The 16,235-nt window shown below is 38.1% G+C and overlaps 1 protein-coding gene across 1 annotated transcript in view; it reads left to right on the top strand.

Annotated features, from left to right (window-relative positions):
- LOC122982828 (kelch domain-containing protein 8B-like) overlaps window positions 1-7,204 on the top strand; it is a 203,197-nt gene extending 195,993 nt beyond the window's left edge. Inside the window, exon 6 of the mRNA XM_044352401.1 lies at window positions 528-7,204. Coding sequence (XP_044208336.1) covers window positions 528-724 — 197 coding nt within the window. The 3' untranslated portion in view covers window positions 725-7,204. The remainder of the gene's footprint in view (window positions 1-527) is intronic.
- Window positions 7,205-16,235: the final 9,031 nt, after the last annotated feature.

Consider the following 16,235-nt stretch of genomic DNA (forward strand, 5'->3'; position numbering starts at 1 on the left):
AATTTGTTAAAATTCAAACAAATTCAAACACCCAGTCTGAAAACACTATATTCAAATTGTGCAAATTCAAAAAGCTAACTTTGGATCCAAAAGTTTAAGTCAACGTCAAAAATACAATTGCTCAAATTGGCTTTGTAAGATTCCGACACAAAAATTTATGATATGAAGTTCAGGCCTCCAGAACATCCGTTACATCAAGGATGAGCAATCGAGCCTGATGGTTTAGTAAAGCAAAGTATTTCATTGATGTACATTTAATTTAATTTTAAATTGGTATTTAAATTTCAACATTCATTATTAAGCAGTGATTAAATTTCACAATCATTAGTATTTAGTTGCTCATAAGATTGAAATCTTTATGGACATTACTTGCTTCCATAGTCCATAAAAAGAAGGGAACATAACTCTATCAAGCTTTTAATTTGTCTGTTTTCAATTGTTTTCCAGACTGAATTTAAGTCCTGTCTAATGCTGCTTTAGAAACATTACTGCTGTTTGATTCTGACATCTTACCATCCATTTTGCAGGTAACGAGCCATCGCCGCTTGGTACAGTGGAGAGCTACAACCCAGTGAAACGGCGCTGGGAGTATGTGGCACCTATGCCCACTGCACGCTGCTCCTCTGCACTCATGCAGACAACCAGCATGCTCTTTGTCATTGGCGGAGTTGCCCAGGGACCCAGTAATGCTCTGGAAGCCCTCTGCTTGCAGGAAACAGTGTGACACATGCACACAGCCAAACACACACACAGGAATCAATGCAAACTGGCATTAATATTTTATTCATGTATGTGCGTGAACACAGACAAAAACACATGAATTGGTTCCACAGATGAAATCATCCACACTCAGATACTTTTCTACCTTTATGTCCAACTGATGGATTCCTCTTCTATACTGAGATGTAGACAACTCTTTTCCACATTCATCAAGCATTTTTTAAAATGGGAGCTGTAGAGACAGTTTTCAGACGGAGCTGGACAAATGCAAAATTAAGGACGTCAAGCAGACTGCTGTGGAAAGGACAGAAAACTGACAGCTTTTCTATCAGAGGAAGACAAAAAACAGACACACATAGTGTGTAAAGAAACAACACGCCTTTGAACTGTTAAGCATTTTTCTGAATAAAAGCAGGGTACTTTTCTGGATATTAAAGGAACATAGGGCCATATTTGTGTCTCTACAACACTTTGTTCAGTTTCAGACAGTGACGTTCTGGGAATGTGAATGTCCCTTTTGGTTCTTCTGTTTTTGTTATGTATGTGTGAAAGTTAGCACTGCTAGCAACTGCTACCATGGTGTCAACATCAGTGGCCCTTAACATGCGTTTACATCGCAAGCAACTGCTAGTCAGAAGTCCATCCATTTTTCTACAACCAGTGAAACGTCGGCTGATGTTGACGACAGCCACTGCGTGTCCTTTGTTTCTAGTTGCAGAAAACTTCACTGCAGTCAAACTTGTCGGCACCTCACTTTGCTACACATCTATCTAGTTCTGCTACAACATTAGCACCGAAGCAATCAATCACCAAGATCAAATGGTTCTTCATACTGTAGCCATGGATACAGTTGCTCGTGGAGTGAATGCAGAGTTACTCATCCCTGCTGCACTGAAGCATCTGAACAGATAAATAATAATTTCAACATCAGCTTCCTGACATGTTGTATTTCCCTTGAGTTTTATGATTGATAGCAGTACACTGTATTCTTTACCTCAACTTGATGTCAGGCAGATGATGGATAAAATGGAAAGAGCATCTTAAGTCGATGATACCTGGGCAACATTTTGAAGCAATTTTGTTACTCTTTAGGTTTTAGGAATTTATACAATCGGACAAAAACATATATTATGTACAGATTAGTTTTCATGTTTATTATTATTGGTTATGATTATGATTAACCCTAACCCTAGTGTAGTGTAGGCTACCATGATCACAGTTGCTGCCTATTAGCATAACCATATATGATAGACTTGTCTGTTTAAAAGAATATTCCACCTCCACTGTCTTTTGATTATGAATTAATAATCTGCTCTAGACATGAAAAGTGTTTTTGAAAAGTTTGTAGTTTTCTTCTTTATGGAGGCTGGCAGCTCTACTTAGCTTGGATTCATAGCCATTACAAAGTACTCCAATTGTGACCCAGTGTCTCTGCAAAAAATGTGTAAAAACATATCAAATCATCTAGAGAAACTTTCCCAATTCTTCAGCTTAATCTGCTCCGTTGTTCATCATATTCAGTATGTGCCAAGCAATCATTGCTTTGCCTGTAAATTGCTAAATATGCTACTTCTGGTTGATCTTCGAAGTGATAGCATGACACAAAGGTGGTGTATTTAGCTATAAGTTGGGCAAGTTAGTTGAAAATGTAATCAACTACATATTACATATTAATCTTTGAAAAAGTAATTCATTACTTTCAGTTTCATTACTCATTACATTACATTTGTTACTCATCCCAGCTCTGTCAAAGTTGCCTTTAAACAACTCAAAAACCTCCACAATTTGGAGGTATTAACTGATTTTCAACAGCCAGTTTAGCGCTAGCCCCTGGTGACTGCCCACAGCACTCCAGAAGTTCAGTCCTCTCAGTGAAGCCACTCCAACTCTGAACAAAATAAGGTGATTCTGAATATGAGTTAACCAGTTGCTAACATGAGCAAGCTAGGTAAGAACACACGACATGTGAATAAGACAACTTTGGAGGTAAGTGGAGCCACCAAGCTAACACCTCCCTGTCCACTCTGTCCATTGAATGCATGAGACCAAACTAATACAAACTGATACACTATCAGTGTAATCCTCTACACTACTTGAGACTGGAAAAATCACATTACTGTAACATGTTACTAAATAATGTGTCACTGCCTTACACTGTTAGTTGTGTTGTGAAAAAGCTAAAGTGAAACATACTGAACATACAAATCAATTGCAGTGGATTATGCTGTGGGAGTTTTCGTAGACATGTAGATATGTCTTGACACAAGTTTCTTTGATCTATTGGAATCTATTATCACTACTGTGAATCCAAGTTGACTACAGCTGCTACAAACCTTTCATAGCCCCCCTCCAAACCTACATTGGTAAATACTTGATACTCAAAAGACAGATTTTTGGTGGCAAATTTTTTGGACTGAGATGAGGCTTCATCATCTTAATATAGCCTGATTTGAAACCACTATAGCTTTGTGTACAGGAGTTGCGGAGGAGAGATAATGGAGGGGAGCTGCAGTGCAGAATGATCTGTGACAGATTCAATGACCTGTGTGGGGCGCAGGAAACAGGAATAACCCAGTGAAATATGTTACTGTGCAGCCTCCATTGGTCTTTCTTATCCAGCAGCTATTCTGTTGAGGTCTGTTCCTACTATATTGGTAGCATTTTTGAATCTGCACCTCAAGAGACCAGTCATCAGCTTCTCCACTCTGAATGAATGTATTGTAACACATTTGTAACAGTTGATGGTATAACAAAGAATCATGGGCTTCAGTCTAAACTAAAACTGTTTATTGAGATAATCTGTTATAAAACTTCACAAATATTGAATCTATATTTTATGAAAAGCCAGGTTTCCATGATAACTGAGGGAGTGTACTAAGTTGCACTTTTACTGAAATCTGCATTAATGGGTGATTGGACAGCTTAATTGCCCTGTTCCTCTTCCTTGCTGTCTGGAGAATACAAGTAATGATATTTGCTCTTGTAAAATTTCAAGTTTATTTTAATTTATTTGGTGGCTAGATGATTAAAGATGGGGTGTGAAACAAAATGACAAATGGATGTGAATCTCACAGGAGGGAAGAAACTGGAAAGTTAAAACCAGAATAGTCTATTTTACAACTATAACAAATTTTAAAAGTAGAGACTGTAATTGCATAGTGCATCATTTAGCGATGGCTGTCATTTGATGCAGTCAAACTATTTTGAATACCCGAATAAATGTTGCAGGTGCATGAAGAGCAACATCCTATGTGCTGCGTGAACAGAACTGAACCATTGTGTGCCCCAAAACAGAAACCTCTGTTTAAATAGACTTTATAATATTTATTCATACATAGAGAGAAAGAGAGAGACAAGTTCTGTCGATTAGTTAGAGACACAGATAAGCACAAGTTAAGAGAGCTATCTCCGGCCCTCAAGACAAGCATTGTTTCACACACTCACACAAACACACAAGCACATGTCGTTTTCACTGTCACTTGCTCCATTTCATACATTTTTCTGGTCTGCACCCTGGCAGACCTTGTTAACAGAGTCAGACATCTATTGCTGTGAGAGAGCATAAGATGCTGTTGGAGCACATATGACAGTTGGTTATTTCTGGTGCTGCATTGTGTGCACCTAATTGAGTGTGTTGGGTACAAGCCACACACTCATCACATATGTACACGTGCACACACGCACAAACACCCACACACAATCCTTTAAAGTCCTAGTACACAGAGCCAAACACAGACCTACATGCCTGAAAAAATGCTTGCAAGCATACAGTTTCACTCACTCACACTCACTCAGTTCTATCTGGCAAGAACCACATAAGCTTGGCGAGAATACAGACATCATTTTGTCAGTAAACAGCTCTGCTGGTTGGGGACTGTGGTCCTCTACTCCATCCAAGTAGTGCATGGGTGTGTGTGTGTGTTTGTGTGTGTGTGTTTGTGTGTGTGCACTACCACATGTATATTTTTCTCAGAGAAGTGGATATGGTTTGGCAATTGGCCACACATTTATCCAAAAAGTTAAAAAATGTTATGGTTTATTTTTATACAAAAATAAATAATTGGCCTTCTGTGCCATTTGTAGTGTTTTTACAGATATACAGGTGCATCTTTCATGGTGTCACAGGGGATGTTTTGTGTTGCAGTACCACATTTGGCCACTGCAGAAAATTGGCAGCAACCTTACCACACTGAATTGTAAAGTTGCATTAACTGATTTTTTTGGCCACTTTGGGGCAGCAGAAACAAACTGTAAACACAGCATTGGCATATTATTACTTCTTTAGTGTTATGGCAAACTTGTTAGCAAACCAAATTTGCCAAATTACACATGAGCATTAATTCAGTATCGACTTTCTGGCCACCTAATGAATATAATCCCAATATTCACTTTCAGTTTAGCTATTTAGCTCCACCAACTCCTGAGAAAATTAGGCTAAAAATACACACTGATGAGAGTGAAAAGACTGAACCAAAAAAGTAAAATGTAAGATACACTCCATAGAGCTGGGGGGAAGTGTAGAATTGGGTGATAATTGTTAGATATTATATATTATGTTTTAAAATGATTAGTGGTCACGTGGGGGCAGAAGAACAGCTGAAAATACATCTGACATTGCCTAATAAAGTTATGGAAAATGTGCTAGCCTATTAAGACATCAACACACATGGAACAATATTGGCATTCATTTCTGAGTCACGTTTCTGACCACTAGATAAACATAAGTCCAATAATCATGTTCATTTTGATGCTAACTAGCCACCAGTAGCTTGGTTTATATGCTAGCTATTGATGGTCAGTAAATACCTCCAAACAACAGCTTTTTAAACTACAATGTCCCATTTTGTATTTCTACATGTTTTAAATACAGAAAATTTGATGTCACAATAAAGCTTTGGGGTTGTTTAAAGGCACCTTTTACGGAGCTGGGCTGAATAACTATATGCTTTTGCTGTTGAACAATTAGTTAAGTATTGCTTTTCAATGAGTAACATGATGAATAATTGGTGAAATTAGTAACTTTCCCAACACTGCTGGGCAGGAAGTGTGCAGTGGTTTTATCAGAGGCGTTCTACTACAAACAGCTGCTCCCTGCCACAGATGTAAATGTTTAAGAAAGTTAAGTTTGTGGGCTGTAAAACCAAAAAAAGGGGCTGGCTAAAAAGCTCTGTAGAGCTGAGGGGATTTGCAAAGTTGTGTGCCATTGTGACTGCATCTGGGTGGTTGTGAGCACGATTGTTATTATGCTTGTGTGTTTGTGAGTTTTCTGGAAGATACAATGTCTCCTTTGCAGGCTCACTGTTTCTCCAGCTCCTTGATACTGTTTACATGCCACACTACAGTAGCCAAGGAATTCTGGGACTTTGCCAAAGTTAGCTCTCTCTTTTGGTTGTCTGGTTTCTTTAGTTTCAATTTAAAAGAAAAAAATTCTCAGACTTCCTCTCTGACCCTGTCAGTGTCAGATTGTTTTTAGCCTCATAAATCTAGAATTTTTCTTTCAATAGAAAAGATGCCTCATAAATCAGTTTTTCTGGCTCCTAATGTGACGTACATGTCAGGCTGTTTTCTCATTGGAGTAAAATCCCTACTGTTTCCGACAGCAGGTTGAGAAATACAGAACAACAGTAAGGACAGGATGTTTCAGTACAGGTAGAAGCTAATTATAGGCTGTACTTTTTTAGAAAGCCATGAGGAGATGATGCACAAGCATATGTAAATGTGTATGTAAATGTATTCTTACAGGACTAGTTGAAAGCCAAAATGTATTGTGGACCCACTTCCCATGATGAGAGCATCAATTTGTTTTAATTAGCATGAGTTTTTAGGTGAAATTTTTCAAACTGAGTCTGCTGAAAAATCTTCAGAACCTGAGGCACAGGGCAATTTTATAAACAATAAGTGCCCTAAAATTTTAACAGTATGGAGCAATGACTGGAAATAAATGCAAACTCATTTCAAGCATGTTTTTATTATCTAGAGCAAACAGACCTGGATTGCATTGCCCCAAAAAGTTGCCTTGTGTATCATTACCTCTCAAACATTTATAGAGACAATATGTACCCTTTTGTCCAAGACACATTCAGGGCCCTGTTTTGGTGTAGGTGCACTGTGCATGGCACATTCTGTGCCTTGAATCACAAAAATAAGGCCCACAGTCTCAGGTTCTGACAAAACATGAGGGGTGCATTCAGCACAGTGCAAAGATGGGGGTGGAAGATGATGAATTTACACTGTTTTATGAATCCAATGCAGAACTGTGTCTTATTTTTGACTATGAAAAGTCTCTACATTTTTTTTAATCTTTTTTTGTGCAGGCAAACTTGAACACAGTTTCCTGGGCAACAGGGAACGGTGTCAACACCTGCAGGTAGCATAAATGTGTTCCTCTTACATTGGCATACCCATGTGTTCTTGTTGTTATTTTTGTTTCCTGTTTGGACGTGTAGTTGAAAAAAAATATAAAAATCCCCTTGATTATTATGGATTAGGTATTCAGGATTATTAATTATTAATATTTTGTTTATTGTTCATGTTTGTTCATTATTTTGACCTCCAGTTGTTTGTGTTGTGGACTGAGGTTTGTGAGGTGACAAATGTGTCATGGTGTTGTCCAGATCTGAGCTGGGTTTCCCAAAGTGTTTGTTACTAGTTATGTGTTCCAGTATTCCTCTTGCAAAAGCTTTGCTTGGCTGATGTTGCAGCAATTTTTTAAAAAAATATAAAATATATAAATCTGTTTATTCTCACCATGTTGGTCAGATGAGATGCACAGTTTGTATAATCTTGAGATTGAGGATATATATGACCCCGCAGTTTAAATGCCTAGAAAAAGGTTGTATTTGGTATGACAAGAAACACAAAAGAGATATATGGTGGGCTTTTTTGTTCATATTTGAATCTGTTAAGTGTTTTTCAACCTCTGCAAGCTGCAAAATTCAAAAAGTACTGATTTTCAGCACCAAATGATTATTTTTTAATCCTGTGAATCAACCAAAATCACCATCTCACCACACATACACCTTGAGAACCACCAGTCTTCAAAGCTGCTGCTGAGTGTTAAAATGAAACTAGTTTGTACAGACATTTTGGGAAACAAAAACCCAGAATCCTGCTCCTGTTCTGATCTCTCTTGCTGTACTGTGCTGTTTCCCTACATGGTAGAAACCTGTTGAACTGCTTTGTGGTCTCAGTGGATCGGTATTGCCATGTGCTCTGTGTGTGCAAATGTGACTAGGGAGATTTACTGAACTGGATGAAATGTATACTGAAGGTGATAAGACAGAAAAATGAACATAAGGAAGGACTCACTTAGATACCATGCATGGGGAAGTGTAAGGCAGTGTGTGAGAAGCACTAATTAAAAAATTAGATATATCCTTTTAATTTTTTTATGTTACAATACTTTACACATGTATTTTTATCCTTAAAATGATGGTGTGAACATTAAGTTGTAGAAAGACATACATAACCCCTTTCAGTCAAATACTCAGAAACTTCTGCTAATTTAAACTATGCACTTACAAAAAATCAAGCCCATACAGCACTGAGGTAACCCTCAATAGACACCAACAACTACAGTGAGATATGACCCCAGCTTAATGGTACTGAGAACATATACTGTATACTGAAATAATATATTAACTATAGATAACAGAAAAAAATGTAATATAAAAAATACACAATTATTTTAAGTTTCACATTGTTGTTTGTTTATTACAATTAAACCTCATTCACAGAGACAACTAAAATCTGTTTCAGTCAACCCTATATCAGATCAGATCAATACTTTCTAAACATTTAAACAATAACATCATAAAAATGTAAATGTGGTCAGATCAAACCACAAGTTCAAACTTGAAACCATGTGATGTTCACTTGCTAAATGGCAGTCACATGCATTTCTTGTATTTTAATACGATAAAATAGAATTATAGAATTAAACAAAATTACAATATTCACAATAACTAAAACTGAAACATAACAGAGCCAAGAGAGACCATCTCTAATTTAGTTTGTTTTGTGTAACTATGGAAATGTAAATTTCCCAACAAACAAGATATGAAGATCTTTTAAAAGAATAGTTGACATATTTGGGAACATGCTTATTATATCACTATACCACTCTCATGTCTGTCTGTCTAACTATGGAGCGAGAGCCTATAGGTGATTAGCATAGCTCAGCATAAAGACTGGAAACATGGGGAAAGAGCTAGCCTGGCTCTCTCCAAAGTTCAAAAATTCAATTCAATTCAATTCAATTTTATTTATAAAATCATAAAAGAAAGTTATCTCAGGTCACTTTTCACATAGAGCAGCTCTACACTGTACTCTTTATTTTACAACAATCCCCCATGACCAAACACTTGGCAACAGCGGCAAGGAAAAACTACCCTTTAATGGGAAGAAACTTCAAGCAGAACTCGGCTCTAGGTGGGCGGCCATCTCCCCTGACCGGTTGGGTTTAGAGACAAAGACGGAGGGAAGGGGAGAGGGGAGAGAGAGACATGGAGAAGCATAATGACAACAATAACAATATTAATTAAAGCTGCAAGCAGCGTTGGTTGGGACCTCGCACTCTGGCCCGCCGGGATCAGATCATTTTGCTTTTTAAAAATTGGGGATATTTATTACAAGTGTGGTGTGTTTTTATTTTGAAAGATTGATTGACAGGATGGGAACTTTCTGCAGGGTGAGACATGTCTGTCTTGCTCACACCTGTGTCATCAAAATCATGCAAGTTTTGAGCCCACTCACTTGAATTTCAATTAGTAAATTGAAAACTTTTGATGAGTTTGTGTGTGAAACAAATTATTTTCCTAATTTTCATCAAGTCTATTTTTAGAAAAGGAAAGACTTTTAACCCACATGACCTGGTCAAAGTTTGATTTGAATGGAGAGTGTGAGTGAACCCACACCTTTTTGAACATTTACTGCTTCCACATAGTTTTAGATGCAGACTTCATTTGAACTTTAAATGAGACTTTGACCTACAAATCTTGAATTTACATGTTTTTTCTATGTTTTATTGTTTTTGAGATATTAGAGTGTGAGTTTTAGAAGTATTTCTTTGCTCCTCCTGTGATTTTATAATGAGTGTGTATTGTGGAATGTTTCATAGCACTGAGGGAGTGACATCACCAGGAACAGCTGGAGAGGAGGATTTTAGAGAACACTTCTTGTGAAATCTCCTCATAAATCCCATTACTTTGGCCAAATCTTACATTAAAAATAATTTTTTAGTAGGAAATTTCGTGGCGAATCCATTGATACAGGTTTGAAAGTGGTCAGACTTATAGTTTAGACGTCATAAGCCTCTGTTTGACACAAACTTCATGCCCATAGATTGCCTCCCCATTGTTTTACATTGTGAGGTGTGATGTGGCACTGCAACTTTCAGAGCTTATAAAATCCAAACTGTTCGAGTTATTACAAAGTTTTTGCAACTTTTTTTCAGCACAGTGTCATAAGTCATGTATCAAAGTATGACGCCAATACCATTAATGCCCTTGGAGTAGATAGCGTTTGTTTGGGGGCCAAAATTGGGGCAAAGTCTTATTTGAAAGGTTGATTGCGGACTTCCTGTTGGATTTAGGTCAGGGGTGTTTGACAGCATATTATTTGTAGGTCTTGATGAGATGAATAATTGAGTTTTGGTTTGATCTCGCTACGACATTCTGATGGGCCGTGGTGGCCATTTTGTTACATAGGTGGCACTAGAGAGCACATTTTGGTACTTTAGGGGTTAATTTTTACATTTTATCAAATTTTTCACCAGACCTGTGCATGCCAAATTTGGTGAGTTTTTGAGCATGATTAGGGGGTCAAATTTAGGGTTTAAGTCCTGTAATAGTAAAGAGAGAAAGAAAGAAAGAAAGAAAGAAAGAAACAAACAAACAAACACACGAAAAACAATAGGGTCCTCACCCTCAGGCAAGGCCTTTTGGGCTTGGTCCCTAATAATAGCAGGCATGGTCATCAAGCAGGTCCTTGGAAGCCTACCGTTTGTAACTAGGGGGTCCATGACCATGATCCAGAAAGCACAAAAACTCCGATGTAGAAGCCACATTAGTAACATGCATTTATGGTACATGAATGTGTACAGATGGAAAGGGGGAGGAGGAAAGAGGAGCTCAGTGCATCATGGGAGGTCCCCCGGCAGTCTAGGCCTATAGCAGCATAACTAATGGCTGGTCCAAGGCAAGCCTGGGCTGGCCCTAACTATAAGCTTTATCAAAAAGGAAAGTTTTAAGCATACTCTTAAACGTAGAGAGGGTGTCTGCCCCCCAGATCAAACCTGGAAGATGGTTCCATAAGAGAGGAGCCTGATAGCTGAAGGCTCTACCTCCCATTCTACTTTTGGAGACTCTAAGAACAACAAGTAAGCCTGCATTCTGGGAGTGCAGTGTCGTAATGCGGTAATAGGGTACTATGAGCTCTTTAAGATATGATGGTGCCTGACCATTAAGGGCTTTGTGGGTGAGGAGAAGGAAAAACACATCTACCAGCACCTAAAGTAAAGCTTAAAGCTCACAAATTAACATGTTGCATCTTGTTTTTTTAATCCGTACACAAACAGAAATGTGGGATGTTACAAAAGTTTTACAAGTTTTTGACAAACAACATGCAGCAGGCTAGCTGCTCTCGGTCTTTATGCCAAACTAAGCTAATAACCTCCTGGCTCTAGTACCATACCTAATGCACAGACATAAGAGAGGTATTGATCTTCTTCTTTCAGTCTTCAAAAGAAAGGGAATAAGTGTAGTTCCTAAAATGTTTGGCTATTCCTTTAAACCAAACACATTTTGTGCATTCACTGATTTTGACTGGGCTCATACTGTAGCTGGGCCAATAAGGTGTATCATAAATTCTTATTTTCATGTGGTTTTACACTAATTAAATCATACTTATGAATATTATATTCCATTTCTGCCAAGTCCGTGTTGTAGATGTCACTAAATTCTACACACCACCTTTAAAGGTTAAGCATCACTGAGCAGCAAACAGAAGAGGCACCATGCTATGTTGTTGATCGTACTAATTTGAGGTGCTTATTCTGCATCACTGATGTACAAAGTTATTATAACATAATTCATGCTACTTGATAATCCCTCTAAGAACAAACAAGACTAGGCTACTCCCTGTTTACAGCAGGAGGAGTGTTTCTTTTCCATAACCTGTTCACACAGACAAAGAGAGTGAAAGAAGGGTATATGTTGGCATTACTTTTGTTATTATAATTCATATTATAATGATAATAGTAATCATAATAATAATAATTGTTGTAGTTGTTGTTGTCACTGTAATAGATTAATGTGACACTGCAATGTCTTCTTAAACGGTTGGTTGGGATGAGATATACAAAAGAGAACAAGAAGTGTATAAGGATGTATGAAAGAGTCCCGAGCAGGACTGAATTATTTTAAGAATTAAAGAATGGTGTAATGTACACATGGAAGGCTGCCTCCCCTCACCAAAGCCTGCCACTCACATTGTCACACCAAAAGACACAATCAATGGTTTTCAAAATGGTTAAACAAAAAGGCTATTGATGGGTTTAAGGTTGTTGGAGCAGGAATCAATCAGCTACATACAGTACAGGACATGTCAGCATAACTTTGGTTAATAGCTTACTAATAATATAATGCATATATAGCTTAATTTTCCATTGATTACCTTGTTAATGAGAACAATAATGCCCTACATGCATTACCACCTCTAAGGAAATAGATAAAAAAACATACTGTACATTTTTGTACTCAAAATATCTATGGAAGATGAAAACATCTCAGCATTTATTCAGATTACATGCTTGTTGCAAACAGATTTACATCAGATAACTTAATTTAGCATTCATGTAAACTGTTTTGGTGTCTTGATTTGGCTGTAGGTCAATCAGGGTGATGACGTATTATACATGTAACTTCAGCCAGCGTCAGTGTGGCTGGCAGGCTTTGGTTTTCAGATTGAGTCGTGGCTGTGACTCCAGTGCAGTAGTTCAGTGCCTATACTAAATGTGAGGTAGTGCCTCGACTATGAATCCTGTTCTATAATAAACTATTTTGACTTGCTGTCTGATTCCATATGTCCTGTGTACTTTTTCCTCCCTTTTCTGACTCCAGCACCTTTTCCTGCCGAAAGAATGGACTGAGAGAGAGAGTGTAAAGGGAAAAAAGCAGAGGTAATGACAGGAAAAGAGCATACCAGGCATCTAGGTGTATGGGGGGCTGTCATCAGAAAAATGTCACCCGATCCATAATAGATGAAGCTGACATCAAAACCCACTTCAAATGCAGTGCGTGGATGGATCTCCTATAGAGAGAAAAAAAAAATAGAATGAGCATTTCTTTTCACGCATTGGTAATGACTGGATGTATAACTCCATGGTCAGTTGCTTCCCCAATTGAATCTCCTCTCTCTTTCACACTGCCCGAGGAACAGTCTGTCACACAGAATAGGCATCATATTAAATACAAGCTGTAGTCTTCAGGTCATTAACACTATGATGTTATGAGTGAGGTGATGCTTTCTCAGTGTTCCCTACATCTGTAGGTGATCAGAAAGCCTTTCAGCATGTTAAGCAGTGAGTAACTGGCTGCAAATGAACCCCAGCCTCCAGTGAATATTTACCAAGAATCGGTAGAGTATCACTTTGGTGTACTCAAGAAAGTTTGACAGCAGATGAAGGCCCATGCTTGTATTATATAGAAATTTTGAAGTGACAACCAGAGGTTGGAGTGAGATTGCAAAAACAGGAAGATGCAAAGAGGTGTTAATTGGTTATCTGCTAAGCCCTGTCCCCCTTACTGTTGCTATGCCTTTCAAGCTTTCCATTCTCACCCAGCACTAATGCAGTTTACAATAATAACGGGCTTATTCACCACTCAAAATTCTTAGTAATTTCTGAAATAATGGGTCCTTGATTTCAGACTAGGTAGACAAAAGCAGACTCTGCATCAATTTTGACAACTGAAATGACTGTGAAAGTTTATCAGCTGGAGCTGGCTAGCTAGATAAGCTCACATTAGCTCCACTAGCTTGTTGAGAAAATTTCCCAGGTTGATCTTTTAAGATTTCCAGCTGACTGTCTGCTTAAACAATGAGGCTAACACTACATGTTCCAGGCAAAAGTCAGCATCCTCACGTTGACGATCTATATAGAAGATGTTTATAGTGGAGATGAGGGTCTTTCATTTCATGCTCTGCCTTAGTTTCCCCAACATGAAAATAGTCATAATAGTAATGTAAATGGTCAAATGTTGCCTACTGCATGAACTAAAGAGTCCACAGAGGCAATTAAATGAATGTATTTATCTTTTTTGAAAAAAGGTTGGTGACCACTGCCCTATACTTTGATAGCATCCACACAGTGGAGATGCTACAGTGGATTTGCTGGTTGGGAATGTTTTTTTTTTTTTTAACATAACCTGTAACCTCACAAACTAATGTAGTTAATGACATGCTCGTTGGCCTTGGGGTAAGGACCGGGTTATGCTCATAACATGTTCCTACTACTTTGGAAGGTGTTAAATTGCTATGAATGGCCAGACTGGAAGAGATAGTATCAGTATCCACGCTGTTAGTTGGATCAACATGTTAAGAAATGAATGTAACACAGTTATTGGTGGGCCTGTGTGTGGTGTTAACTGCAACAGAATAGAAATAAATCTTATGTTCATGTACGACATCTCTCCACCGGCACTTGCTAACATTACCAGCAGCTATGTGTGAGGGGCACAAACTGGAGCCACAACCAGCTAGTGTTCCACTATTAGTAATACTTGGTGTGGCAGGTGCTACCACAGGGTAAGTAAATATACAAAATATACCGCCTATTACTTATATTCTTTTCTTTTTTACACACAATATGTGTATTGTGGAAAAATCACCTGTATTAACAAAATGCCAACAAGAATCTATGTGATTATATGTATGCTGCAAAAAATGTATTTAGTGTGGAGTTCCTCTTTAAATATGATATATAACATAACAAGTGCACATTTCCAGACAGTCTCTCCTGGAAGGCATCAATAGTGTCGCACTTGTTTGTAACACATTAGTGTTTCTGTCAAAATGTGATGGAAACACTAATGTAACAATTGAGAAAAGAGAACTTGACAGAGAAGTTCAAACCCTGCTGAGTTTCTTACCTCCCCACACCTGGCCACTCACTGTGTGAAGTGGGTGATTGTTGGCTTGTTGGTTTTCAGAAAGTTACAGAAATTCTCGTAGGCAGCCCCCTTACTCTGACGTCAGGAAGGTGTAGAAGTTAGAGAGTTTCTGAAGCAATTTGAACATCAGACAAGCAGTTTTGATGAATTATACTGGTGCCCTAATGCTTGGTTACTACTGTAGGTAGTAAGTTTACAGCATACAGGCATGGTAACGGCAGGGAAGGGGAAGACACTGCAGCAGGAGAAAGCCAGTATCTAAAATCCGTGCAATTAAATCAATGTTTTCTCAGCAATCTTGACTACTGAGCAGATAGGGTCAGATGACAGTGACAGCAGAGAGGAAAAAGTAAAAAAGAAACACCCCCACAGAAACTGCTGAACCATTGTTAGACCAAATTGACTTGAAGGGCAATGCAATTAAACTGATGAGCACTACCCTCAGTTACTTTCCATTCGGCATGTGTGATGCACAGCAAATTAGAGGAAACATTTCTCGAGTGGCTTTTTGTGGATTTGCCAAGTCTAACGTCAAGTCAAGCGTAGCATTAAGCTGTACAATGAGAGGTACATTAATGATTAATGATAATTAGTAATAAAAGATTAATGATAATTCTATCACCTCTCTCACCCAGGCTGTCCCTGGTGTCTGGTCTGACACAGATTCATAATTATCATTATTCCAATTATGTCATGATGATAAACATGTTGTTGAAGATGCTTATTTCGATCTCAGCAGGGCAGACCAAATATGAATAATGCTGAAAAATAAGGTGGAACTCAAGCCGGATATGAATTCAGTCTGTAGATAACAGTGTCACATTCAAAAGCACTCTAATATCTTTTGGCTGGGTTCCAGTTTTTAAAGGCTCATGAACAAGGATAATGAGGGCTCTTTCTCACAGGACATGCACACTGACTTTGATAGAAGTCTGGCTACTATTGCAACCTTATTATTTTTGCCCAGGCACAGAAAAAAAGCAGATAAACAAAGAGAAATCATGACTCTGGGTCTGATGAACATGCTGGCAGAGTGTGAAATTCTTTCATCCAAGTTGTTATTCCTTGTCCTGCAACCCACAGTATCATGAAGCTATTTGTAACATCCCTGTGGTACAAAGCCTGGCTGTTATGTTTTGTTTAGCCAGGTCTACTCTTTCAAGCAGGAAACTAGCACATATAACTCATGCACTGGACAGATTGTACAAGGCATCTGCAGATGCATACATTCATGTCTGTGTGCATAAATCAGCCTAATATGCATTAATCAACAACATAAAATATTTGGTCATCAGGTCTGATTTGTATGCCATTTTTGTATCAGTACAAACACTACTAATTAACACC

Source organism: Thunnus albacares, chromosome 5, assembly GCF_914725855.1.
Source record: "Thunnus albacares chromosome 5, fThuAlb1.1, whole genome shotgun sequence".
In the NCBI taxonomy this organism is placed as follows: Eukaryota; Metazoa; Chordata; class Actinopteri; order Scombriformes; family Scombridae; genus Thunnus; species Thunnus albacares.